We start from the raw sequence: 27,461 nt of genomic DNA on the forward strand, positions 1-27,461 counted from the left end.
ACATTTATATCCTTGTGATAGGTGTATTTTTATATAGTGACTTTCATTTTCTTTTTTAGGTAATAAATAAAAAAATCAGTTTATGTCATGACTATGTAATATACGTCATGTGTAGCAATAATTGACCAATTGAATATATAAAATACCAATATATATGATTTATATATATATGATAAATATAATTTATAAAATATGCAAATTCCTAATTGTTAAATAGCAAAGAATTTTATATTTAGTAGACCAACCACACATCTGTAATATTTAGTCACGTTTATTCCAAGAGGCAAATACAACTGCAAACTTTAAATAGGACACGGAGGCACTTGTCTTTTTTCACATGTCTGAAATGATTACAGTGTATGAAAGAGAAAAAAACATGAAAACACCATAAAGTGTCCCTTTTGGTGATACAGTCATGAAATGCTGCCTAATTTGCCAGTTAGTAGTAATAATTAGCCAAGCCTTCATTTTCTTTACAGTTCTAATATAAAATGTTAAATGCAGAACTATTTCACTAGACATCCCCAAATGTATAGTACAAACAAAACAAAAAAAGTATGATTTTAATATAAATGGGAAACTGGGTCTTTTCTTTCTTGCAATAAAGATATGTAATAAAAGAAACTTTTAAACATCATCATCATATGAACTATATACAACAAAAATACAAAAATGTAGAGTGTAAAGTCTTTTCAGCATTCCTATAGGTTCCCCTTTTTCCATAGACTAATGCCAAGAGGCAAACCATCTTATAAATGTGTAAATCAAGTAATTTTAAATAAACAGTTTGCAATGTTTTACATCCTAGTGTGAACATGCTGAATACAAACATAATTTATCAAACAAACATGTTTAGCTATTTTTACAGAGGCCGTACCTCTGGAATGAAGAGGTCATGTTCCATTTCACTCACATCCTCTTTTTTAATAGTTACCTCTTGGATGAAGAGGTCATGTCCCACTTCATTCACGTCCTCGTCCTCTTTTTTAATAGTTACCTGTTGGATGAAGAGGTCATGTTTAATTTCATTCACGTCCTCCATTTTAACATTTACCTCTGGAACAAGGCTGTCATGTTTCACCACGTTAGCATCTTTTTTTTTAACAGGCTTTGCCTCCGGAATGAAGAGGTTGTGCTTCACCTTGTTCACTTCAATCATTTTGAACCCGAGATGTACGCAAACCCTCTTCTTCTGAATTGCTTTCAAGCACTTGGTGAGCTTGCTGTTAAAGTGAGCCTTTACGTCAGCCTTGTTTATCCACAAACGGGAAGCGAGCAGTTCGATTTCGGTCTTCGTCACGTATGGCTTTCTGTGGAAGTACTGCGAAAGGAAGTCTTTTCTGTCCTCGAACGATGTCCTCTCCATCCCCATTGGTTCCAAGACGAGTTCAACTGGAGTTTCAGGGACTTCTACCTTTGGAACTTTCGAGTTCCTTCTCCTGTTCTTCGGAGTGGTTACTTCTTTCTTTGGCTTGGCAAATTCAAGACCCGCCTGACAAGCCGCGTCTGAAGAACTGGCCATCTGAACAGAACTACATAAATCACCATCAAGGTGTTCCGTTGTATCTGGATTCAGCTTCTTCTCTGCTTCCTTGACCGCTTTGGGAGCACAACGACACCGTTGCACATGAATGGAGATGGTTTTCGGAGTCGATTTTTCGGCATACACCCCAAAACAAAATATGCATTTGTAAGCAGGTGTTTTTAGTATGGCATGAATGGTGGGAACGATGTGGTGTTTTGTTTGAAGATGGAGCTCGTAGTCTTCAGAGTTCTGGAGCTTCACTTGACAAAATGGGCAGGCGGTAGGTGGCACTTTCAATGCGGTTGCGTATTCGGCCTTGTCTGGATACATTTTTATGAATAGCTTATCCTGAGTGCTGGTGACCAGTGCGAGGTTAAGCTCGCGGTTGTCAAGAAGATCTTTGGGCACATCTGTGTTCAGATTAAAAGTGTTGAACATGAGATTGCCCTTGTCGTCACAGTCGAGATTAAACTGTTCTTTTATGAAATTCCGGTTTTCCTTGATTTTCAGACTGTGATCTTTATTGGTGTGCTCCATGATCTGCTTGAAGGAGTAGAACATCTGAGGGCAGAACAGACACTTCAAGCCATGCAACAAATGCTGGAAAATCCCCTGTTCTGTCAGTAAAATCTTGCACCTCAGGCACTTGACAGTGTGGTGGTCATGTTTCTTCAAAAACGGCGCGAGCACAGCCAGCTCATTTGGTGTCGAATTTCTATTTATCGCTCTCTGAATTGTAGGCATGAGACCTGCGGGCACCACCGCTGAATTTGAAGGCTGGCTGATCTGGTTTTGCGTCAACACCATTTGAGCGGGACCGCCGTGGACAGGAACGGTGACTTGAACGGGTGCTAGAGTGTATGTTGGAACACCATTGACATTGTTGCCTGTGGGAATGAGACGAACAGACTGCGAGGCTATGAGAGGAGCTCTGGGAACTGACTGGTTCAGCTGAAGACCTTGAGTATAAAGAAATGGTGAATGAACACCCATTTCGCCTGGGAGGTTGACCTGGATGCCAGGCGGAAGAAGAACCTGCTGTGCTTGCTGGGTCTGTGGTAGCCTGGGAATGGACATAGTGATGGGTACCGTGTTGGGTGCACTTTGCGGCATGTTTGGCATCACCATATTACCTGGAGAACTAGGCAGGACTTGCGACATCCCGCCAGGGGACTGCTGATGCTGGGCATTCTGAAGCGCAGCCAAAGTCGTACCAGACAGTAAAGCTTGCGTTTGTGGGGACAGAAACATCTGCCCTGCACCAGGAGAGCAAAACAAAGCTGCTGCGTTACTTGGGCCAGCCAGAAGAACCGTACCGTTTCCATTTGTATGTTGCATCTGCTGGGGCATGTAATTCGGTCTTGCAAGTAACGTGACCTGCTGCATCGCTTTTGGAGCGACGCTCAGCAGATTCTGCAATCCGGTCATTTGATTCATGCAGTCTTTTTCGATTATACAAGGCATTATTTGCCAGTGCAGGTCCTTGTGCTTCTCTGAACTTAAAATGTGATAAAGTAAATGTTCAATGGTCTCCGCTGGCAGTTTGCACACTTTGCAATGATATTTCATTGGTGCTCCGTCACGTATCTGCACACCACCAGACTTTTGCGTACTGTCCGACCCGAGCCCGAAGAAGCGATCCAGCATAGTAGCATAGTGGTTTACCAAGACGTGTTTCTTCATCACGTATAGTAAAGAGTCATGATAGCCGCAGGTTGCGCACGTGTACCTGTCATCGGCGGCATCAGCTGAGACTGTAACTGACACAGTTTTCGGTGCGTGAGCCAAAGTATGGCTAGGGTGGCTTTGGAGAGATATACGATGGGCTTTTGATTGCAGCAAGTGGAAAAACTGAATGTGTTGCTCTGTGACTTTCGGAGAGCTGACAAATGGGCAGTAGGGGCACATTAACAAACAGGCCCCTTCCAGATCTTTGCAGTGACAGCGATGGATGTGACTTCTGAACGTGGGTACTGACCGGCTGGAGTACCAACACAGACTGCAGCACAGAGCTTGGCTCCGGTATGGATACTGAGGGACAAAAATAATATCATGATTAATATAGCTTCAAATTATGTTTATCAATAGTTTGCGCAGTGTAAAAATATTCGTCCCATTCAAAAGTAAAATTGCTACATTAAATTATTTATTAAAATAAAAGTGGTGGCAAATGTATTTAAAGAAATGGAAACAAATACGTTGTTATAACATCACAAACAATTAAAACATTTTTACAGTGCAAAACAGATGTTAATGCAAATCACCTTTTTTTTCTTTTTTCCAACATGACCATCAGTGAAATCATCCCATTCCGTGTTGTCAAAACCTGCATCACCAGCATCAAAACTTTTATATGTCTGTAAAAAACAAAGAAAATGTCATTAACAGGCATAATGATATTCGTGTAAAGAAACGCTGATATTGTGTAAAAAAATATATATAAAAAAAATAAAGACAACATACTAAAAAATTTAAATAAAATAGTTTAGTGAATTTAGGCAACTGAAAGGATAAAAGACAGATAATTCATTTTTAAAAATGAAGTTTACACTTGCTGTCATCTAGAAATCAATCTAAAAGTAAAAATAAGCAGAAATGTGCATACAGAATTAAATATTCAATAGTGATTGAGACTGATATCAAAATCACTAATATCAACCGATAATCAATATATTATGCAAATTATGTTTTAACTTGTTCTTCTGGTAAAACATCAAACTCTAGTACGCCGGACTTCTTCAATCAGTTTTCTCCATTAGTCTCTTATAATCGACTGCAAGCTCACATTCAGATCTGCCTCTATCCAATCAACAACAGATGGAAGGAACCACAGAAGTCCCCGTCTTACATTTGTTTTCTTTTTCAATAATCCATTTCAATACAGAAGAAATGTGCTGCTTCTTTCGTTACATTCCAACTTTAATAGTAAATTTGGAAAATTTGAAATGGTCAGTTTTTGTCGATATCTTTGTTTTATCTTATTATTTTTTAATTTGTAAGGCTCTTTGAAATAACTAAAATGATTTTGTGAAGTGAGTGACACTGAACTGTAATGCAGTTAAGACCTAGAATTACTTCATACAGTGCAGTTAACAACTAATCAACATCAACATCCGTGAGCCAATCAAAATCATGCATTCAACAGATCATTGGTATAAACAGAACATCATTACTACAATACTCTACCTCCATTAAATCTTGGCACTGCTGCTTCCCGATGTCACACAAAATACTTTTGACCCGTTTCCTTGGTCGTCGGAGTTTTGTGAGGTTCTTCACTGGAATTTGATACATTTTGCTGATCCTGTAAATGAAAACAAAAATAACACGAAATGTTTCTGAATAGCCTGTCAAATCAATACAAGCCTACTCTTTCAAACGCAAAATGCAATATGTTTATTTAGCGTCAATCTAATGAAGATTAAAGAAACAAAAATTAACCTCAATTATTTAGGTCTATAACATAGTTATAATAAAAACACCTAGTTGTAACCATGTAGCTACCAAGCAAGGTCTGTGTGTGTTTTTAAACCAGTCTCGGACATGTCATTATAATTGTTTGACCTAGTTGTGCCTTTTAAGTAGTACGGAAGATGTCACATAATGACACAGGTCATTCATAATCCGAACTGTATTTTAGGGTCTATTTTAAACCTGTGTCTACCTTAAATGTTCTGGCACAGAGCTGCGATTGAGTGGATGGATGTCTGTGTGCGTGCGTCCGTTTTCTTCCGGCGTCACTGGAAGGCGCGCAGTATGGAATCGGTTACTTCATCATATGAAGCATCCAGGTTGCGCTCAATCCGCGTTCCTTACTGCACTGATGATCATCTGGTGAAATATGAACCGAGCGCAGGATTAGCCCACTTTTGATTATATCTCACTAAAACATCACCCCACTCCTGCTGAAAAACATGGCGCACAGGAAGACGGGAAGTGACGTTTTCTGATTTACATATTGCATAGTGCAGAACCACCAATGAGAGAAAGGTGGGCTGATCTTACAAAGTTGATCAATGTAATGGCCATTAGTTCTTATAATTAACCATAGGACCATGGCTGTGGTCTTCACTTGTGAGTGATGTTGACACACCTGTGGTACATCACCTTCAGAGATGCTTTTATGGGGAGATGGATTGATGGATTCAAGTATGACATTATGATGAATGATGAGAAGGAAATGGGAGTTTTGCTTGCTGTCTGCAATATGTAGTGGCTACCTGTTGAATGTAGCTATAGGTGGTTTGTTGCGTCAGTGCTGATGTCACCACAGCAATAATTTAAAACTTTTCATATGTACCAGGAACATATGGCTTGTCACTAAAGGAACCGGGATCATGTTTTATGGGTCTCTCCATTGGGCCCAGTTAATGCATCATAAGGACCTAAATGGGCCCCCTAGGGACATTTCTTTAGTTTTAGAGTAAATTTTAAAACACAAATGTCATACGCTAAAAAAATACTTTCACTGTTGTGATTCTTACTGAATATTTTCTTGTCAGTGTTGCTTAATAAATGCATGTAATCACTTGAACTTAAAGGGATAGTTCACCTAAAAATGAAAATTTTGCTCATCCTCAAGTTGTTCCAAAACAACTTGGGGGGCGGGGGGTACTATGGAAGTCAATGGCTGACGTCAACTGTTTGATTACCAACATTCTTCAAAATATCTTCTTTTGTATTCAGCAGAAGAAATAAATTCATACATGTTTGGAACGACTTGAGGGTGAGTATATTACAAATTTTTGGGTGAACTGTCCTTAAAGAAGGTAGTTCACCCAAATATTAACTTATATAACCATTTACCACCCCGCACCCCCTTAAGTCATTCCAAACCTGTAGGACTTTCTTTATTCTGTGGAGCATGAAGATGAGAAATGTCTCAGTGTTAGTTTTTTTTCTTTTTTCATTCGATGGTAATTTTGAAACCATCTTCAAAATATATATTTTTTTGTGTATGTGTTCAGCAGAAGAAAATAAAGGGGTAGAGGTTTGGAAAGACAGAGTAGTTAAATAATGACAGACTTTTCATAACCATCCCTTTAATTTAACAGAGTTGTTTCAATTAAATAAAAAAAGTATTGTCAGCTTTACCTAACAAATGTCGTTCCGTCAATGTGAAACCGGAGAGAAACAGCCAAACTGATAAACACAATGTATGTCCCTTTATGCACCATTGTTGATATGGGTAACTGAAAACCAAGATCAACATGATTATGAGTCAGCATGGAAAATTACATTTTCAAAGCTTATATTGATTGTATTTTTCATGGAAGTTTTTTAATACTGGAAAATGTGTGTATGGGATGCTTGTGGGGACCCTGTGTAGAAATCCGCAGCTGTCAACCTGTAGCTCTCGCCTCCTCCATGGGAAAGCTAAGGTGTCTCCTGAGAAAGTGTTACTGAGGCCAGCAGGGGGAGCTCATCCTGTGGTCTGTGTGGGTCCCATAACCCCAATACAATGATAATGCTATACCGTAAAAAGGCACACTTGAGATGTTGTAAAAAAAAGTTTTTATATAGCATTTTATGTTGTATGTGTGTTTACTTAATAATTGCCTAACTAAAATTCAGTATGATACACAGGCCTCTCTGATTTGATCATGTTGATTTGCAATGTTCAAAGGGATTCAGACTTTCACCTCCAAAAATGATATTAGCTGCTTGTTCAATTTCCTTAATTAAAATGAGCGGATTCAACACAATTCCTTAACAAACTTTATTTTGTTGTGTGCAATCCACTGTATAGAAATCTGCTGTGTGATTTCTTAATATGAAATTGCTAATATAATGACCCTCTAAGAAACCGTGTGCGACACACAGCAAAAAAAAAAAAATAATAATGTATGCATGTTGTGTGATAATAGCAATTAACTGTAAGAGATTCAATAGTGTTTAACACGTAATTTACATTTATTGGGGTTTAATAAACGTATTGTGTTCATAGTACACAAAGTATTTGAGAAGGCTTTACAGTTTTATGAAATGTAAAATACATTTTCAATGCATTTTATTAAAGGTAGGGTAGACAATTTTTGGAGAGGCTAGCAATAGCAAGCTAGCTTTGAAAGCATGAGATCCCACGTTCCCTTCAGAGTGTCTCCAAAGCCAATCCTTCAAAACACATGAACTCACACAGCAGAGTTTGCAAAGCGTCACAAGTCGAGAGACGGCGTTAAACTACCTCATGTCTCAAAGCACAAAACATTACAATAATAGTGAACAAAAATAATAAAAACACTGACCTGTACCACCTGGCTGCTGCAGATCATTTCAGCGTTGATAGTGTTGCCATTGAAACGCATGAATTCGAGTCACGAACCATATATATAAGTATAACTGAGTATTCAGACCGTATGCAATGATTGGACGAATATTTTGTGGTCCTACGCCTTCCACAGACGATATATATGCAGGTGAAACTCAAAAAAAAATTATTTCGTGCAACGGGTAATTTATTTCAGTAATTCAACTTAAAAGGTGAAACTAATATATTATATAGACTCACAAAGTGAGATATTTCAAGCCATTATTTGTTATAATTTTGATGATTATCGCTTTCAGCTTATGAAAACCCCAAATTTTAAATTAGAATATTGTGAAAAGGTTTTAGCTTTAAGCCATATACAATCATATATATAATCACAATCATACATATATAATCTACAGTAATCTTTAAAGTTATCAGCAAAAACTTGCAAGACATGCAAGCATAGCACGCACGTGACATGCAAAAGTAGTCGTTTATAACTTGTAGTGCAGAGTTGAACATGGGTGGTGTCGTTTCCGAAGGTTTATCTTTTACAAAATGACAACAATTCCATCTTCCTCCATTGCCCCCTGGGGCAGCAGTAAATGACGACTCAGATCAACATGCCACGTGTTGAGAATGTCATGGCTACTGCAGCTTTCCTGTCTGATGGCCGGGTTAAAGCCATAATGCTGCTTGGCCCTCAGATTCCTGTGAAGAGGGAGGCTGTGGTCAGTGTGAGCTGTGTATGTGAGGCAAGGCTGAGAGTGATAGGACGCTGCCGAAATGAGCGAGTTGGGCCGTCTGGCAGAAACTGGAGGCCGGTATGAAGTGTTAACATGTGGTTGAGAAGAATGAAAGGCGTTTGAAGCACCAAACTGCCGGGACAGGTGTTTGATAGAGCTCTCGACAACCACATCTGTATCCTCTTCGCTCTCGGAGCCAGTGCCTAAACCATAAGCTTTCATTATCATAGGCAGCCCTGGGTAGCTTACAGAGTCCGTACTATCAAAATAGTGTCCCGAGCTTGAGGAAATGCAGCTTTTTCGCCTTATGTTGTTATGCTGGTTTGCAGGTTTCACTGTGATGATGAGGTTGTGGCTGTTGGCAATCATCATGTCGGTAACCTGATCCAAAGTCTTCCCCATAACACTAATACCATTCACTTCCAGGACCTGGTCATTAAAGGCTAGCAGTCCCGTGCAAGCCGCCAGGCCACCGGGCACTATGCGGGAGATAAAGATGCCTGGAACCTTTTCCAGACCGTGAGGAGTAACCCTGACTGTAGTACCATCACGAATGTAAAAGCCCAGAGGTCTGTCCGAGCCCTGGCGATACAGACGCACTCTTCGGTGGCATTCTGGTATGATGTCCACGTCGATGATGGAAGAAACAGGGCGGAAGTTCTGTGGCATGCTGATCTGAAATGCAGGTTTTCTGTTGCTGACAGGTTTCTTTCGCTTTGTTGCATCATCAGCACCTGCGTTTTCCTGATCAGCTTCCTCTGTAAAACAGTGCGGGAAGTTAGTTGAGCAAAGTTCTAAAAATTATTAAATCAATCTGATTATATTAAAACTTTCTGATCACAGTTTTAATTGTGAAAAAAATGCATATTATAAATATGTGGAAAATTGTATGTGGAAAATATGTAGTTTCTATTACATTACATTATTTTTCTCTACTTGCTATAGTACTATAATTTGATATGTATTATTTAAATCTACTTTTGCTTTTTTTATATTATGGTAATTAAAATAATATTTCATTATTGTAATCAAACATTTTATTTGTTTATTTTGACTCGAGTTTAATCATTTAACTGCTAGTATTTATTTTATTTTAGCCTGTAAAACACTATTTAACTATGGAGGACCAAGTCAGTCCAATTTAAATATAAATAAAATTATGTAAACAAACAAACAAATGTCCAGGTTAACATCATTGAATAATCTCCCTATAAGAAAAATATTATTAATTTTTCACTAAATTTAGTCCTTACTTTATATATTTTAACTCTGATTATTTATTCATTTCTGTATTTTGTCATTTATTTATGAATTCTTCTTACTTTCTCTTTGTTTATGTTTATTCTTACATTAATTTATTACCATGGTTAGGCTATTTCCAAATACTGACTAACTGAAAACTCTGGTAGTGATCACATAAACTAGGGCGGAAAGCAAAAAGATAATCTGGCAAACAAACACACCACATGGGAATACAAAGCAATTATACTCAAGTACATGATTCCCAACTAGATACGTTCCTTCCTTTTCTATTTCTCCTTCAAGATCAAAAAGAAAACTAAATAAAATGGTCTTCAGGTCTTAAAATTATGTTTTCTGTATAATTTAATCTAAGAAATCTTTATTAAGAACGAAACACAACTCTTTTCCCTGTTATATGTGTTTGAAGAATATAGTGCCCTATACATTATTGTGACATTTTTGTTGTGAGGTGAGATGAATGGAGCAGAGAATAAAGGAAATTAGAGATATATGAGCTTCTACCCTTCCTGTACCTTGTAGCTGAATGAAGATACGCAGTATAGGTTGTGTGGAGGTCACAGCTTTGCAAAAGTTGTCATCATTATTGATAGGCAACAGCTCTCCTTGAACATCAGCATAACCAATAAGGACATCCACTTGCCATAGGTGATGTAAACTCACAATAAGCCTGTGGAAGTCTTTATACCTGCCAGGCTCACAACGATCCAGGGAAAACCTCCTGAATTCTGCACCAAACTATGAGAAAAGCACATGAATGAAACTGCATGAAAATACTGTAGGCTACTAAACATATAATATCTTAATTACACGGTTTGTCTTTTATGTTCTCCTGGACAAAATCGATCAACACGGTTCATTTTTGATACTAAGATTTGTAATCTTACAAATCGTTGTGAGCTTCAGGCAGAGTGACCTGGGACTGTATTCAATCAGCTGAAACAATGGACATATTTTAGAAGTGAGCCGTTTCTGGATATTGTTTAGGTTTTAATTGTTTAAGTCTTTGTTTGTTTACAAAGGTACTTCCCCTCGGTCTAATCATTGAGCGGCCGGCAACATCATCATTATATCGTTATTAAGGATTCTGTTATGGATAATTCCAAGTAATTCCAAGATTAAATAAATACATACCTCTAAAAACAGAGAAAAATTTGTCAACTTACTTTACTTTTCACCTCGAGGACCGAAACGCTGCGCAGAGACTTTCGAAGTGCCCGGTTCATGTTGTCCGATGAGCGGTAACTACCCCACTATTCCCAAACCATTCGGGTTTTGTTTAGCTCAGCATGACAAAATAGCGTTACGTGTTCGCATCATCACTGAAAACGCGGAAAGCAGGACGAATGTCTTGGCAAAAGACGGGACAACACGAAACAACGGCATTACTGCCACTTCTATTTTAGTATTCTACGAAATTTGTGAATAAATTTTTTATAGCCCATATGTTTCTGAATAGCCTATTATATATATATATACACACACATATATATATATGAAATATGAGATGAAACCTTAAACTAAATAAAAGCTTTATGATACCTTAATGAAATAACTGCAGATAAAAGGAACAAGAAAATATAATCTGAAAAGAAAGAAAGAATGAAAACCATACATTACAGTGGGCCTGTTGAAAAGTTTATTTTTTAATTATTTTGTAGCATCAGGACCATTTGTTTTTAAATTATCCCAGTTGTGACAGATTTTGTTGATATGTTAATTTATAATGATGAGTTGTTCAATATAACTAAAAACTTAATATTCTATATTGAATTAACATATAAAGTATCCATGTAACATTTAAAAGGAGGCTCATATGCACACACACACAAAATCACAAAACAATCACATCTACAATGCATTGTACTATCCAGTTTTTAAAATATGATGATTACCATCTCCATTATTATTTTCTGTTTTACTGGTTAAAAACAAAGAATGGACAGATGGCTCTGTGATCTGGCACTATGCCTTGATTTCGTCGGGGAGCTGGCCTCCAGTTAGAGCGGCCAAGGCATTGGTCACCATCCTCTCCACCATGATCTGTGACGTCTCCATAGTGTGGGTTCCTAAATGAGGGAGGACGATGACATTTGGGAAGGACAGCAGGGGATGATCCCTGTACATAACAAAGAATCATATCATTATACTACAACAGTGATGTGTTTAATGCAGGAAAAAAACATTTAGGGCTGCAATTTTACAATCCTAAATATTTGGACTTGCTTAAGTGCAATTAGATAGAAACTGTACTAAGCAAACCTGGGCAATGGTTCAGGATACGTGACATCTAAAGCAGCAGCTCGTATCATTTTCTTCTTGAGAGCATCCACTAAAGCATCTTGGTCTACTACCAAACCTATGACAAAAAAAGTAGTTCTCAAATACTGATTTCCTTTAATGGGATTGTTTTGTTTCAGCCTTTTACATTACCTCTGCTAATGTTGATAAGGGTGCTGTTGGGTTTCATCATGGCAAACTCTTTGGCACCAATCAGTTTGTGCGTTTGTGGGGACAGATTGACCACCACCATGACAAAGTCTGACCTCTGTAGCAGCTCCATCATGCTTGCACAATACATGGCCCCAACTGCCTTTTCTTCGCTCTCAGGCCTGAACATATAAAACACTGTGAAATTAAATATAAGGCAGGGGAGCAAAACTCGATTTCTGGAGGGCCATAGCCCTAAAGATTTTAGCTTAAACTCTAATTATACACACCTGATCCAACTAATTAAGTCCTTTAGGCTTATTTGAAAATTGGTTTTGGAGCAGGGTGGGAACTAAACTCTGCAGGACAGTGGCCCTCCAAAAATTGAGTTTTGCACCCCTTGTTTAAGGTAGTTTTAAGGAGTTCTTTCATGATTTTCTCTCTGAAGATTTTTTGCATGGTAATGATATTAAAATGTTAATGTATTTGGTATTGGCGGAATAGATCTTCTACGCTGCTGCTGATTATTGCTGTTATTAGTTACAGTATATATACCAGTATATACCAGATTATTGGTGCTGCTGTTGCAGAGCAAGTACAGGAACTTATACTGCCAATACGCTGCTGTGAGTACATAAGACATACTGCTGCTGCACAAATAGCATATATCAAATACCCATAGCAGATCTATGGAGCTGGGGAAGGTGGAGGGTTTTAGACGAACTCTGAAAGCGTGCTGCAATTTAAATTTTGAACAGCAAGCTGCATTGCCTACAGAGGTGACATGAACAAATCAGCTTGTGCCAAGTAGGTCTTGCATTAAGACCCATCAGCCAGTGCCATCTAGAGTTTCATGACATAACTAGGCATTAGTACGTTGGTGGCAGACGTGGCCTAATGGTTAGAGAGTCAGACCGGTTTGATTCTCAATACCGGCAGGAAATGACTGAGGTGTCCTTGAGCAAGGCACCGAACCTCCAGTCGCTGGCTGCCCACTGCTCCGGGTGTGTGTGTGTCCATTGTTCTCTACTCCTAATGTGTGTGCACTAACTTGGATGGGTTAAATGCAGAGGACAAATTCCAAGTATGGGTTACTTACCATACTTGGCCTTCACATGCCACTTAAATCAGTGTTTTTTTTAATATTTGAAAACAATGACTAACCACTTTGTTCAAATGGAAGAAAACAGACAGAAAAACGAGTTTACAAATGATTGAATCTGGTAAAAAGTTGTTTAGTGACAGAGAGAATTAAGTCCAACAGATTCACCTTTGATTCCTATTGTGGTAAAGGATTTTCATCTCAAACCCTTGAGCTCTCTTGGCGATTTTGTATCCTATTCTTCCCATGCCGATGATGCCCAGGGTGGCCCCGCTAACATCAGTGCCCAGAGAGGACTCTGGAAAATCATCAAATTCACGGAACTTGGAAAAATTGTGCCCTGAAGAGAAAAAGAAAATCACAAAGGACTATGTGCATAACTATGTGCTATGTCTCTTGTGTTACTATGAACAATGTGATAAACCCTGAAGAAAGCATAGAACGGAAACACTTCTCACCCTCAACAATCTTTCTTGCAGATGCCAACATCAAACTCATGCCAATATCTGCAGTGGCATTATCCACCACATGTGGAGTGTTGGAAACTTTGATTCCAAAGCTATTTATCAGAGGAATATCAAGGTGGTCTACTCCTACCCCACCATTAACAACAGCCTTGAGGTTGGGCAAAGACTGTAACAGGTTTTGGTCAACTTTAATAGCTCCACCCCACACAAACAGTGCCTGGATTTTAGCGGCGAAGTCTTCTTTCCTCTGTACAAACCTCTCAAATGTGATTATAGTAAAGTGTTTCTCGATACAAGGTTCAAAACACTTGTAGATGCCTCCGGGTGCTCCAAGTGTGGTGGCTAATATGCACGGTTTATCCATAACCTGTGAGAAAATTAACCAGTATATAAATGGGCTATAACTCTATGTAAATGAAATAATAGACGAACGCATTCGTCTTTAAATGTCTTATATGAAATATTCGTTCTCACCACTTGTGTGCCAGTCGATCGCAGTCTGAATGTTCCCTGAAAGATTCTGATTGTTTGTCACGTGCAACACTGTATTTTGTATTCCAGACATGGTTAATCAAGTACCGATAAAGACCAAAGGTGGTTTTCTGTAAATCATTATTAAGTAGCTCATCTAAGTCTAAAAAAAATACCTAAAATACCTACGTATAAATGTTTCCAAATCTTCTTTCGTGTTTCATCGGAAGTTTTAATAGCTGCTAGTCACTCAAATAACCAGAAGAGGGCGTTAGAAGCCAATGAAACGTATTATTCAATTGTGGGCCATTTCTGTCAAAAGATTAAGTTCATATGTAGTTGTTTGATGGACTTGTGATTCTTGTTTTTACTTGTACACAAATATTATTTCCAGATTTGATTTTCTTTGGTCACAATTTTGTTTGGTCACAAACCGTGAGTAGCCTAATGAAGGACTCTTGCTTTGCTTTGTCAACATTGCATTGGTATTTTGGTTATAGTTCATTGTTGTATGATTCATAGTAGATTTATTAATAAGCCCACTAAAAATATAAAATCTTATCATATATATTATCAAAAACTCCCTCTCATTCACAAATTCTTAGAATGCCAGTACATTTTCAAAACATTATAGCAATGATGCTGATGATGAGCCAAGCACGTGAAGGGTGAATTTGATAAAAGATTAAGATTTTAAGGCCATAAATTATATGTTGAAGGCTTTGACGGTACTGAGGGCCATTGCATTAATTCCAGAACAGTTAGTAGGCTATTAATGGCTGCAACAGAGTTCCAGCTTTCCTGTGGCCTCCATCTGTTGGAAAATCCATGTGTAGGTTCAGCATTATAAACAACCAAATATTTCAACATAATGAAATTCTAGCAAGTAAGTAAATGTTTTCATTTCCACTATACAGGAATTTCTGAGCTATTATGTATTGTCTTAAACAAAGAGCATCATAATGTATTTATTTATTTATTTACTGGGTATTTTAGGATTGGCTGTACTCTAATAAAATTATGCCTGGTGGATTAATGCTCAAACACCCTGTCCATATGCCACAATAAATGTCATATCTGAATAACCTCTCATATATGTGTATAGGGGTAACATTAGTTATTGGTGATAGTGGATAAATAATCCAAAGAAACTAGACGATCATAATAGCCTATTTCGATACATTCCTTTAACATCTGACCAAGCCTTCAAGCAAATGCAGATCTACTAAAGCAGATCAATCATACCTTGAATTGTGTCCTTTCTTTCTAATGAAAACTACTTCCTTGAGAGTTAGCTTTGTTTGGCAATCAACCAAAAATCTTCTCTGTTCTGCTGAGCACTTCTCTTCAAAGTCTAGTGCTTCACAATTAGCCTACATGTCGGACTCTGCCCCAGGGACAGGCATGTTTTAAAGTGATGAACTGATTCCACTGCCAGCAGGGTGGCCCATTATTTCAACATTCATAGTCTACTTAAAACCCCTTATTTTTTTAACTAAATGGGAGAAAATACCAGACAAGCTCTTGTTTTGCAGACTTTAACAGACTCATGTGATTTAACAAAACTAAGAGTACAACAATATTCCTTTTTTTTCCCTTCTCAAACTCAATAGACAAGAACATGTTAATAGCCATCAGCTTATAATTTCAGTGTATCCTCATGAATTCAATGACTTATGTTTTTCCCTAGTGGTTCTTTGTGGTTTAATCATTTAACCAAAACCATTAACTTCTTGCAGTTTGCTTTTCCTGTCTTTGGCATTTACAACTATGGCGTAAGGAAATGGGCACTTGTGCTCTGATATGCCCCTGCTACCTCTTGAGGTTATTTTTAACGCTGTTCCAATTAAAGAGGTCTATCTGCCCACAGGCTCAGGCTGAATGATAATGATCATCCTGGTAGAAAGACAAAGAACAGACTTCAGCAGATATTCAGCCTCACAATCAATATCCCATCTTGCACTTTTTCAAGCAAAAAAATAAAATAAAAGAGAGACTTAGAGAGTAACACATAATTTTTTTTCCAACAATATATTTTATATATTTGCCAAAAACAGAAATTATGCTTTTTTTTGTTATTACAAAGCAAACAAGCAAGCAGCTCAGGTGAGAACTTAACTTAACATTACTTTCCATAAAAAGTAACTAAATTAGTTACTTTTTATGGAGTAGCACAATATTGTATACATAACGTTTAAAAGTTATTTTTTCTCTAATTTTCTACTTCTTCTCTACATTATTTTTTTGTAACTCAGTGGTACTGTGTACATTGTTGTCTATTTTTTAATTTGTACGTTTTTTTTAAGTGTCCTTTAAGTGAAAGAATATTCATGTAAATATAACAGACTTGTAAAATAACAGAATGCAATGCCTTACTTTTGATTTTCACAACAGTTATATCATGGGTTCGACTCCCAGGGAAAGCAAGAACTGATAAGAATGTAAATGTGTACCTTGAAATGCAATGTAAGTCGCTTTGAATAAAAGCATCTTCCAAATGCATAAATGTAAATGCAAATGTAAATGTTGTTGAATTCAAATGAATGACACTCATAACACATCAATAAAATACCCCATCAGTTTCATCCCCATATACTGGGATTGCTGATCAGGGTTTATTTTTAGAAATAATCCCTGGATTATCACAGAGAGGGGTTTGCTATAATCCTTAAAGACTCCTTGATTTCACCAACATTAGCATAGTACAATGCATGGGCGTGGGTTTCCAGAACTAGCCACTGCTAATATTTATTTGATTTTTTTTTTTATCAAACCATGGGTTTACATGTGAATTGTAAGGAATTTAAATTTCTGTAGGCCTAGGTTCATACACAATTTTGATGCTATTGGTTAGAAATAATGTGTAACACTAAATTAACACTTCTTCCAAGCTAATTTCAACCTGTCATTCATTGCATTTTGACTCTCGACCAAGACACATGAAAGTGATTTTTGTTCAATTCTGTATATTATTTTTCATTGTTTACAAGCTACTGACATTGCTCTAATGTTGTTTATGATCATGTGAATCTCCTAAACTTGAATGACAATTCTAATAACATGTAAAGGACTATTGTTTATTTTGTCTACATGGAACTTGTTATGTTTTTTAATGCATTTTGTTTTTCTGCGCCTTCTTACTCAGTAATTGTCTGCTCAATCAAATAAAAATGTTAAAAGCAAAGATTCGTGCTCTGTTTTAAATGTGCCGCTAAATGTGCTGAGGGTGAATGATAGGACGGAGCCGCCTATGAAAGACGCCACTAGGTCGCATTAACATCGGTGCCGTTGAGTTCACACAATATGAGGGAGCACAGCGGCAGCCAAAACCCAACTCCAGATTTTTCAAATTGATTTGTTTGACTGGTCTGCACCCGCATAATGCAACAGTAAACGATATATTACAACCTACGAGAATGGAAGCCAGAAGCTGGCTTTTATTTTGACTGCAAGAATGTGGTGCGGGGAGCTCTGACAATACGCCGTTCAGCTTTCAAATGGAAGATTGGCTTCTCCGACTCATTTCGGTGGATATGTTGTCATTGTTTTTTTACATTGACCCTTTTTAATCGCCATGGATCTCTAGATTTGGATTCTTGTACCTCTTTCGTGTCTTGAACTGTGAAAAGAAGACAGGCTACGCTGATCGATCGGGACGCAAGATTCTCTGCCTGCCTACCTCGACATTTTGCTTCCAGGGATTTAAATAATCACGTGCTACAACGAAAAGATTATTTTTTTTGAAATAATCAGAATTAATGTGGCCGTCTGACCTTTAATGAATTCAACCTGGAGGGCAAAATGAATAGGGAAAGGCCGAAGAGAAATATCATTCAAAAGAAATTTGTAAGTGCAAATTTGACATTTAATTCGTTGCGTGACCATCGAATTCAGTGGCTGCAGCCTCGTAATTTGCATTAATCACATTGCTGTTGTCTCTTGTGTTATGTTATCGTCAGGTCTGCTGACGGAATTAGGTCAGATGTTATAAACGACCAGTGCATGAACCATCTTCTATTTGAATGGGAGGTTAAGGACAGACTGGCCGATGTGAATCGTAGCCTACTTGACCCAGATAATGCATTGGGCTTTTGAAGTGTACCTTATTACATTTCGCATTTCCGGTGTGTGTGTGTGACATACATGTCGCTATGTTGATTTCCACTGTCAGTTTTGTCGTACATAGTCGATGTAGACGACCGTCTCGCATCTATAACGTGGTCAGTTTGTGGTCGCGTGTGTGTGTGTGTGTGTGTTTGCGGTCATCAATCTGTGTGTGTGTGTGTGTGTAGGTCGGTTTTTCAATGTCAGAAGAACTTAGCTTGTCAAATCATGGGCAGATGCTTGTTTTGTGGTAAGGGCTGAGGTAGTTTACAGCCTGTCTCTGACCTACTAGATGGTGTATGCAGACTGACCTATTTATTGCTAAGATATGTTAAAACTGTCCCTACTACCCATTCTACGGTCACTTTATCAGATGTGTAGGCTATGTAACAAAATGCTTATTTTTTTACTATAACTTAATATAAATAAACAAAATACTAACTCATTTTATATAGCAGATATAGCCAAGGCAGCATTTATTATTTTCCTTTAGTTTAACTTGATGTATCAAAATAATTGAATGAAATAATAAACAAAAAATAGACAAAAACGAAATAAAAGAACAAAAACATTGAGCTAAAATTAAAATACAAAAATAATACAAATTAAAAATATGAATGGAAACTGTTAATATTCAATGATATTATTAACTGTTGATATTCAATGATATTATCTCAATGATACTAAAATAACAAGCTTGTTAAAGCCTATTAAACAAGCCTGCTCAAGCCTATTAAATGTTAATTATAATTCATGTAATTCATAGTAGTAAAATGTTCAGGTCCACATGACATTTTAATGAACATGTTACAGAAATAAGCATCACCATTTTATAGGTTGTATTCATTTGAACCTATTCATATTATTAATTGTTGTTTGATTTGTATTTTTTTAAGAATAGATGAGAAATAGTTTAGCCATTGAAGGCCTATTACTTACTTAAATTCTTTATGAAATCGTAATATTGTATTAATTTACACCTACAATTACACTTTTAAAATTAGCCTATATATCCTGGTTTTCCAAGACACCGGGGAATCCTGGTACTTCAAAGAAAAAACAGCTGTTGAGGGGGTGAGTTAAAATAAGAAATATCCTGATTTTAGTTGCTTTGGCTTATTTTAATGCTAATTTTGCCTTGTTTTGAATAATTTAATTCACCTTCAGGGAGGCCCCCTAGTGGGCCCCGGACCCCTGGTTGGGAACCACTGATATATACCCTTTGAATACTGTATAACCTCACATAGGTAACATCATAATGCATCTTGGCCTTATGAAAACTGCAGGACAAAATGGCTGCTGGACAAAATCTTGACATACATTTCTAGATTTAAAAGCTTGTTCAGGCAAAAAAGAAAGAAAGAAATGTTTACAAACATCAGTTATTCTTTGAGGGTTACTATTTCATTCAGTTGCAGTCTGATGTCCTTGTTTACCTAGATTATCTGATGTTTAATTGCCACATGGTTTGAAGTACAAGCTCTGAACATTTGGTTTGGTTGTATGAGGCTGGGAATGATCCGTTTAAAGATGATAGCTTCTTTGTACGGAGCTGCCTTGGCTTTAGTTGGTATTCACTGCAATTCATTGCAATCCTGTGGATCAAATACAGCTGTCGCTTAGATGTTTAGACATGTGAAGGCATTCTATGAATATGCTTAAAACCTCTACTGTTTTTGGAAAAAGCAAGGCTATGAATATAAATAGCCTGTTGTGCACATTGAAAATAAGAATGTTGTACATTCTTTCTTCTCTCTTGCCAAACCGGATATGGTCGGTTAGTAAATCTACACAGGGATCAAGAGATTTTTGATCAGGACTGCATGAATCAGCAGCAGAGTTGATATGTATTCACATTAACTCCTCTGTGACAGTTCCCATTATGAGATCAGATCTCGTTCTTTCTGTTTAAGAATATTACACAATGTCATTCAGGATTAGGTGAGGTTACAACACACACTATTACTGTGGATTATTGGAACATTACTGAAGTGTAGTGTAAATGAACAGGCTGTAGAAATTAGGAAGGCTGTAAGAAATCGTGTTTCACGCTTTCTCCCAAGCACCATATGTGAAAACAAATCTATTTAATGTGACAACAGAGCAGAAATTGGCAGATATATATCGCTCTGTGTTTACAGTGAGCACAGGCCTGCCTCACATGCCAGAGATGGCCATCTAAACTGGAAGCTCTTGTGTCCCACACATTTTCTTTGGCCTCAGCAGTCAGAGATATTTGATAGCTCCTTCAGACTCATCCTTGGCATCAGTTTGCTTCACACAGTAATGGAGAACTAAAGCCCATGCTACACTGATCCTGTTTAGGGCTGCACTACATTTACAAACACTAGATAGACTAATTCATTTCAAGTGGTCACTTAAAAAAAAAAAAATCTCTTGCAAATCTTGAATAACTGGTTTAGTGGGGCATCTTAACTGGGAAGAATGAATTTAGGCTGTTATTTTTAATCCCAAATAAGGGTAATGATTATCTGATTTCATTCTCATTTATAAACTTTTGGTCCTCATCCCTGAAACTGACATAGACAAAATGTGGTTTTAACTCGTCAGTCTGGTTTCACTTCAGTCACTGGATTGCTTTTTATGTCTCAGTGCAGTTTTGGTCTATTCATATGATATATGATTGCTATGGGTGTAGCAATTGTCAAACAGAACCGCGATACACCGCTCACAGTACGTATCGCGATACTCTCATGGCGTACCGAAGGCATCCCGCCCCCCTGCTGACATACGTACTGAACCGTCAGCTTCCAACGTTACACTACTAATGATTGCTAATGTGGTTTGAAATATAGGGCCTAAGGAAATACTTAGTCACACTTTATACTGTTCATTTTACTGTGTATTTACATAAGTAATGAATAACACTAATGGACTACATGAACTTTCGGTGTAATTATTTTGTAGATCTGATTATTATAGTAACACGAATTATGTGAAACGCTGACACTGTAAAATAAAGTGTTAAATAAGGTTGAATTGGTAATCCAACATAGTAGCAAAAGAATTGACATGCAGTTGGATGTTATTGATCTATGTACTGCTAAATGTGCTGACTCATTTGTTCACTTACAAGTGAATGTTTTTATGAATTTAAAGACTTTAGAGTTTAGAGACACTGACACACACACACACACACACACACACACTGCATATTAGACATCACGTGACACTGAAGACTGAAATAATGGCTAAATTAAAAAATTATTATAACATATTTCATGTAATTAAAGGGGTGGTGAACTGAGAAATCAAATTTTCCTTGAGCTTTTGACATATAAGAGTTCATAATTGTGGCGAGCTCGACGAGGTCGAGGGCCATGAGAGATACGAGACCGGTGCATCACGCACGTGTCGCTCATTAATTATCAATCACGCCACCGGCCTCGCGCCGTCCTCCCACGGCCCTCGACCTCGTCGTGCTCGCCACAGTCATACTATAAGAATATCCTATAAGTTTCAGAACTGAAAACATCCTTGTTTGTCCAATAAAAGCTTTTATTGACACCAGGCACAGCAAACGGCAGGTTAAATTTAATCATTTGAATTTAATGAATAATTGTATTAGACATATTCATCCATTAATGTCAAAACACTGAATAATATTCAGCTGTGATGAGTTGATAAATGAGCAAAGGAAGTTATTAATATCGCTTGTGTCGTCTACTACTGTACAGCCTCATTGCATTTTATCTGTGTAATGAAATTTTGTGGCTGTGTTACAACTCTCAAATAAAACAAAGGATGATGTAAAAACTGCAGGAAGCTTGTAATGGCCGCTTCATCCCTCCGTCTCAGACATGTCCAGCTGTGCACTAATTGATGCAGTCATCCCAAACTCCAAGGAGACATATTGTTATCAGAATGGGCTTGCTGAACTGGGTAAAATTATTTCTGCAATGTTATTATCAGGAGATGTTTTTATCAAGAAAAGTGTCTGGCTTTTGTCTTGATTTAATGGCTGTTTAATTTGTTTTCTTCAGAGATAATACTATAGATGTCATAAATAGCAATTTGATGTAGCCTATTTACGTTTAGTGTATTGAAACATGGGTGAGACGGTGACTCCCTTGTCTCTCGAGACTTCATACTGCTGTCATGCATGGTAGTAGCTCATTGAGTTTTAAATGAGTTTTAATTCATCCCAGTACAAGCATGTTGTTTAACACGGCTCATGTCTATGGAAAGAGAGGGAGGGAAGTGCATATGGTTAAGCGGCCAGGTTTGCCACTGGCGTTCTCCTGTTGTCATGGCAGGAGAGGGAATTGTCATTGGGTGGGTCTTTGCTTCCTTGGCTCCGTCTGCAGCAATCTGTCTTCACAGCTAGGTGAATGTGTAGAGAGTGCTGTCACTGGAAACACAGTGTCCTTGATAAGCAAACCTCTAGGAAGCGACGCTTGTGGGAACTCCCCTGTGCATTGAGTCCTTTGTGTTTGTACAATCAGTGAAGATTGTGTGGCGCAGCGCTGAACCATGGGAAGACCAAAATATTTATTTGCAATGCAAGCATAAAGATCAGCAGGTTTTTTTTGAAGAAGATGAAGTATTCTGTTATTCTTTATGCACTTTTGGGAGAATGAATAATGCTTTGTTCATAGTTTTTTATTGGGACAGTCTGGGCTTTAACAAAGAGATTTTTTGCAGATGCAAATGCACCGGTCTATGGAAGCTTGTTTCCAATTCTGACTTTTTTTGTCTCAGATTTGCGAGATATAAACTCCCGATTGCGTGTTATAAAGTCAGTTGCGAGAAATAGTCAGAATTGCGAGATATAAACTAGCAATTGCAAGAAAAACGTCAGAATTGTGAGTTAATTGTGAGAAATTCTACACGCATATATCTCGCAATTCTGACTTTTTTCTTGAAATGTAAATGGCTTTTAAAGGGTTAAATCATTGCAGTAATCATTAGTGCTAGATGATGGCATTTACAGTGTATGGTTGGAACAGTTTTGCTCAACTGTGAGGAAAACTGTCTTTGTGAATTTATTTCCAGTTCGTGTAGCTTTTCAGAAATGGATAGCTTTCGTGTTGTCAATGGAGTAGGTGTTGAATGAGTGCTGTTGAATGGCTTATTTGAGAAGCTTATCGGAGTGAAATTTTCTTGAGAGCGCAGCCAGTCATCATTTATAATCGAACACCTGTGTGTACCGTGTTGATAGGCCAGTCGATGTTGGTTTAATGTCAGGTTGTTGGTCCTGGGTAAATAATAGATCCATTTCATGCCAGCTTGCTTTTGTTAACAGTAGTAGTAGTTAGCTATGTGTGTGTATGAGTGACCAGAGATCGGTCTGAGACAGATGGGTAAACAAGGTCAGATTCGATGTGTTGGCGGGCTGGCCCTCAGCCCGTCTGCTCTTGTTGCCCTGTTTAAATTTGATCTGTGTGAAGCAGCGCTCCCAGACCCAACTAATGCTCTGTCTGAATCAACGTCTGTGCTAAAATTTAGGAAAAGATGAAAGCTTTTATCAATCATTTTCCTGATTATAACACTAGTTGCTTTTGGATTCAAGTGTTTGCAGTCCATAAGGGAGCAATTACTCATTAAAGCCATCATGTTTAATAAAAGCGTTTGACAAGTTATCTGTATGCAAATCAAACCCACACACTGGAATTAAACAGGCCTCAGTCTGCAGCCTATTATTCTGCCATTATTCCTCTGACTTTGTCCTTTGTTGTTTGCTTTTTGCTCTTTGTTGTTGTTCTGATGCCTCACTTGATCTTTGCATTATAGACTCCAAATATAAGCAAATGTGAAGTCCTCTATCGCCCTCGCTATCATGAAAGATCTGCGTTGTGTTGTGCTTACGGTGACTTATCCACGTGAGTTTAGACACAATACACCGTTATCAATAATTGACATGGTTGCTGGTAGCGTAATAAAAGCCAGCACATGACTTAGAGATGTGTGTGGTGAGAGATGCTGGTGTAATTGTAAGAGCTGCCCGGAGCTACACGGACACAAATAGCAAACTGATGTGGTTAAAAAGAGGATGCATATGAGGCCGTTTTCACAGAGGAACTGATTATGACAGTTAAATGAGCAACATAAATCAATTAAACATAAGATTCTGGAGATATTGGACTCATGCACCATCTGTGATTAAGGTATTGATATTAGATATTTCTTAAATGGAAAATTCTATACACTGTACATTAGTGCATTGTGTGTATAAACACAACAGGCATGTATAGTGAAAATAGTGGAATTATATTGTTGCATTTCTTTTATGAGGTGTGTCATGGCTCCTTGATCAAATAATGGACCCGGATATCCTAGAATCATTCACTTAACTGTCGATTTACAAGCATCAAGTAAGCAAATCTCATTTTGTATTTGGCAACGGACCTTGTGCTGGCATAAAAACAGTGAATTTGGCCATAAATCCAAGTGCGTCTGTCCTCCAGTAATGCACTGTCAGGATTATGCTTTCTTCTGCTTAGTTTCATTGTGTTGGTTCTGTTCTGTTCCTGTTCCCTGTATTTGTATATTGTTTCCTTGTGTGTGCCAGATTCACCACATAAGTTCACCTGTTACTCATTTAGTTTCCTCTTTTACCCCATGTTTAATTCCTCAGTTTCCTTTCTTCAGTTGTCTGTTCAACGTCGTTTTATACCATATATATATATATAAATACATTATTATTTAAAATACATCGTATTTTTTTCAGCAAGGATACATTAAATTGATTAAAAGTGACACTAAAGACTTGTATATATCTTACCAACCCCAAACTTTTGAACCATAATATATAATCATCAGTTGTTCCTCCATAACTGCTTGGCTGACTTTTTATATATTTTTTAAATGATAATTATTGCCTCTTAGTATCCTATTTTGTGCACTGTTTAAACCACAATGTTGAGTACAGATGAGATTTTGGGAGTTTCGAATTATAAGAGGAGCATTTCCTTTTCTGTCTGGCAGTCTATTGATATTGACTTCCACTTTCTAGTGTCTCTTTTTGTGGGACCCTACTTGCATAATCTCATAAATAATAGAGCTTGGCCTTCGCTCGTGAAATGTCATATCGTTTTGAGTTCACCCTGACAGGGACTTTCACATGACCGCCACAATAGACCTGTGGAAGACCGTCTCCATGGCTACTAGAAGTTCCCTAGCGAGTGCCACTTTCTTCGTGTGCCATGAGGAGGTCCTAAGCTGGGGTCAAGCACTTCACATTGTCCTAATCGCAAGTTTTTCACATTGCTATCACTGGGGGGAGGACAGCATGATTACGAATCTTGCTCTCAGGATCAGTTTGCTAAAATAAGTTCCATTTATAGTGATAACAATACATCACGTGTAAAATATCAAACCATGGTGCTCTTATGCTGATTGCAGTGACGAGTATACAACATTCCTCTGTGAATGGCCTCTGGCCTGTCATGCTATCAGGCTGCTACCAGAGGGCTTATATGTAATATATATATGTGCTTATACACAACTATTACAAGTGAAAACGTTCACTGATACTCATTAAGCCAAAACACGATAGATCATGTAAACTTTTTCTATTGGATGATCAGGGTAAAATGTACTTATTTTGTTTTCTGAGAAACATGCAAATTATGTAGCTCCCGATGGGCAGTACTATCTTTGAACAAAATAAGAAAAATTTACACATCCTTATCCTATTCAAAATATATTTGGGAATCTTTGGAATTATAGTCACCATGAAATCAAAATTGACAATTATTTTTAATTTTTTATGGAATATATCAGTATTTATTATAAATGATTTATCTTTGCACATGATTTTTACATATATATATATATATATATATATATATATATATATATATATATATATATATATACAGTATATATATTTTTTAAGTGCCCTCGTAACCTACAATCAAAATCCATCTGGCGGCGAGCGACATCTCTTCTCTGGTTATATATGTTTACTGGCACGAGGACGGGACAACCTGTCACACACATGACATCACAGCAATAGCAATAATTTTTTCCAGAAGCCATTTCTCTCAGATATATACAGTACATCGCAATAGGAAAAAAGAGACTATTATAACATCTGTTTCATGATGACTTTAAACCCCCCTGAACCATTGTATTGTTACCCTTGTGAATAGCCTGCTGGTGGGTCATTTAGTGCCAGTGCAACACAAGGGGACATGATTGAGAACAAGCTTGGCTTGTTACCCCATTTATGGTGAAGGGGACAGGCTAAGGCAATGAGCTGTAATGCTAAAGAGATTTAACAGTTTATAAGAGATCACATTATTGGATGAAAGACTTGTTTTGAGAGAATTGTCAAGAACAATGAGGTCATTCAGCTACCTAGTACAGAGATGTCTTACTACACCACATTAGGTAATCTATGGGTAACAAATGTTATGCTAACATTTGTTGCCATTGCTTTTGGAGCATTCAGTAATAAAAGGCTTTCTGACATGTGCTGGGATTGAGAAACTGCAGCCAACTGCACTATTTATAGCACAGTTCTCTGTCTGTATAGCTTTACTGTGTTTTTTTCACTCATCCACGCTCAGTGTTTGTCATTTCATTTGTTTGACATAATGAAATCATGCCTGTTTTCCAATTGTTTGACTAATTATTCCAAAACTGTTTATTTAAAGAGCTGTTTCTTTTTCTTATGAGGTGACTTTAGGTCATGTGTTTCATTTTAGAGCTCTAAAGTGAACTCTTTCCTTTCTGCAGGATGATAACGATGGGATCCCGTGGTCGGAAGAGAGAGTGGTCCGCCGGGTGCTCTACCTCTCTCTTAAAGAGTTTAAGACGGCTCAGAAGAGCAAAGTGGAGAATGGCACTGGAATAGTTAATGGTGAGTATTCCTCTTCTCTAGAGCAGTGCTTTCAGCGATCTACACTACAGATGAATACTGACCTTTAGAACAGCTGCAGTAAAGAGCTGTTGCTTTCAGCTGCCGTTCTGAACCCCTTTAGAGAATAATATGGTGAGAATATCGTACCTTACCAGTGGCACTAGAATGAGTTTTAAGATGATGGTTAGGTTGTGATGTCACCATATGGCAGAGATGCTCATGAATATTAATTATCTTCATGCTGACATTGCTAGGTAATCTTTCTAGCACATCCAG

General features: G+C 37.6%; 4 protein-coding genes across 8 annotated transcripts in view; 1 reads left to right on the forward strand and 3 right to left on the reverse strand.

Annotated features, from left to right (window-relative positions):
* Nucleotides 1-255: 255 nt before the first annotated feature.
* Nucleotides 256-5,503, reverse strand: adnp2a (ADNP homeobox 2a). 2 transcript variants are annotated; one of them, XM_079626726.1, is made up of 5 exons: nucleotides 5,190-5,456; nucleotides 4,712-4,829; nucleotides 3,790-3,882; nucleotides 1,142-3,556; nucleotides 256-997 (listed from the first exon to the last, which is right to left on the reverse strand). In XM_079626726.1, exons 2-5 carry the CDS (start codon nucleotides 4,817-4,819, stop codon nucleotides 863-865), a joined length of 2,751 nt encoding a protein of 916 aa, XP_079482852.1. In that variant the 5' UTR covers nucleotides 4,820-4,829; nucleotides 5,190-5,456; the 3' UTR covers nucleotides 256-862. The 2 variants fall into 2 exon arrangements, with proteins under 2 accessions (XP_079482852.1, XP_079482851.1); XM_079626725.1 differs by having other exon boundaries at nucleotides 256-3,556; nucleotides 5,190-5,503.
* Nucleotides 5,504-7,232: 1,729 nt separating this feature from the next.
* On the reverse strand, nucleotides 7,233-11,065 carry pard6ga (par-6 family cell polarity regulator gamma a). Its single transcript, XM_079626403.1, has 3 exons — nucleotides 10,948-11,065; nucleotides 10,297-10,519; nucleotides 7,233-9,279 (listed from the first exon to the last, which is right to left on the reverse strand). The coding sequence occupies exons 1-3, from the start codon at nucleotides 11,005-11,007 to the stop codon at nucleotides 8,327-8,329; spliced, it is 1,236 nt and encodes a 411-aa protein (XP_079482529.1). The 5' UTR covers nucleotides 11,008-11,065; the 3' UTR covers nucleotides 7,233-8,326.
* A 153-nt stretch (nucleotides 11,066-11,218) lies between these two features.
* Nucleotides 11,219-14,559, reverse strand: LOC307006316 (glyoxylate/hydroxypyruvate reductase B). Of its 2 annotated transcripts, none has more exons than XM_079627166.1 (7): nucleotides 14,441-14,518; nucleotides 14,255-14,323; nucleotides 13,772-14,147; nucleotides 13,482-13,653; nucleotides 12,215-12,393; nucleotides 12,044-12,140; nucleotides 11,219-11,900 (listed from the first exon to the last, which is right to left on the reverse strand). In XM_079627166.1, exons 3-7 carry the CDS (start codon nucleotides 14,142-14,144, stop codon nucleotides 11,747-11,749), a joined length of 975 nt encoding a protein of 324 aa, XP_079483292.1. In that variant the 5' UTR covers nucleotides 14,145-14,147; nucleotides 14,255-14,323; nucleotides 14,441-14,518; the 3' UTR covers nucleotides 11,219-11,746. The 2 variants fall into 2 exon arrangements, with proteins under 2 accessions (XP_079483292.1, XP_079483291.1); XM_079627165.1 differs by having other exon boundaries at nucleotides 11,374-11,900; nucleotides 14,255-14,290; nucleotides 14,441-14,559.
* A 2,942-nt stretch (nucleotides 14,560-17,501) lies between these two features.
* The window catches only part of jarid2a (jumonji and AT-rich interaction domain containing 2a), a 33,920-nt gene continuing 23,960 nt past the window's right edge, over nucleotides 17,502-27,461 (forward strand). For all 3 annotated transcript variants that reach the window (XR_013799185.1, XM_079624591.1, XM_079624592.1), the window contains exons 1-2: nucleotides 17,502-18,097; nucleotides 27,062-27,185. Coding sequence is in view for 2 of the 3 variants with exons in the window: in XM_079624591.1 (XP_079480717.1) it covers nucleotides 18,053-18,097; nucleotides 27,062-27,185 (169 nt within the window). In the remaining variant the exon portion in view is untranslated. The remainder of the gene's footprint in view (nucleotides 18,098-27,061; nucleotides 27,186-27,461) is intronic.

The sequence above is a fragment of the Phoxinus phoxinus genome, assembly GCF_949152265.1.
Source record: "Phoxinus phoxinus genome assembly, chromosome: 10".
NCBI classification, from domain to species: domain Eukaryota; kingdom Metazoa; phylum Chordata; class Actinopteri; order Cypriniformes; family Leuciscidae; genus Phoxinus; species Phoxinus phoxinus.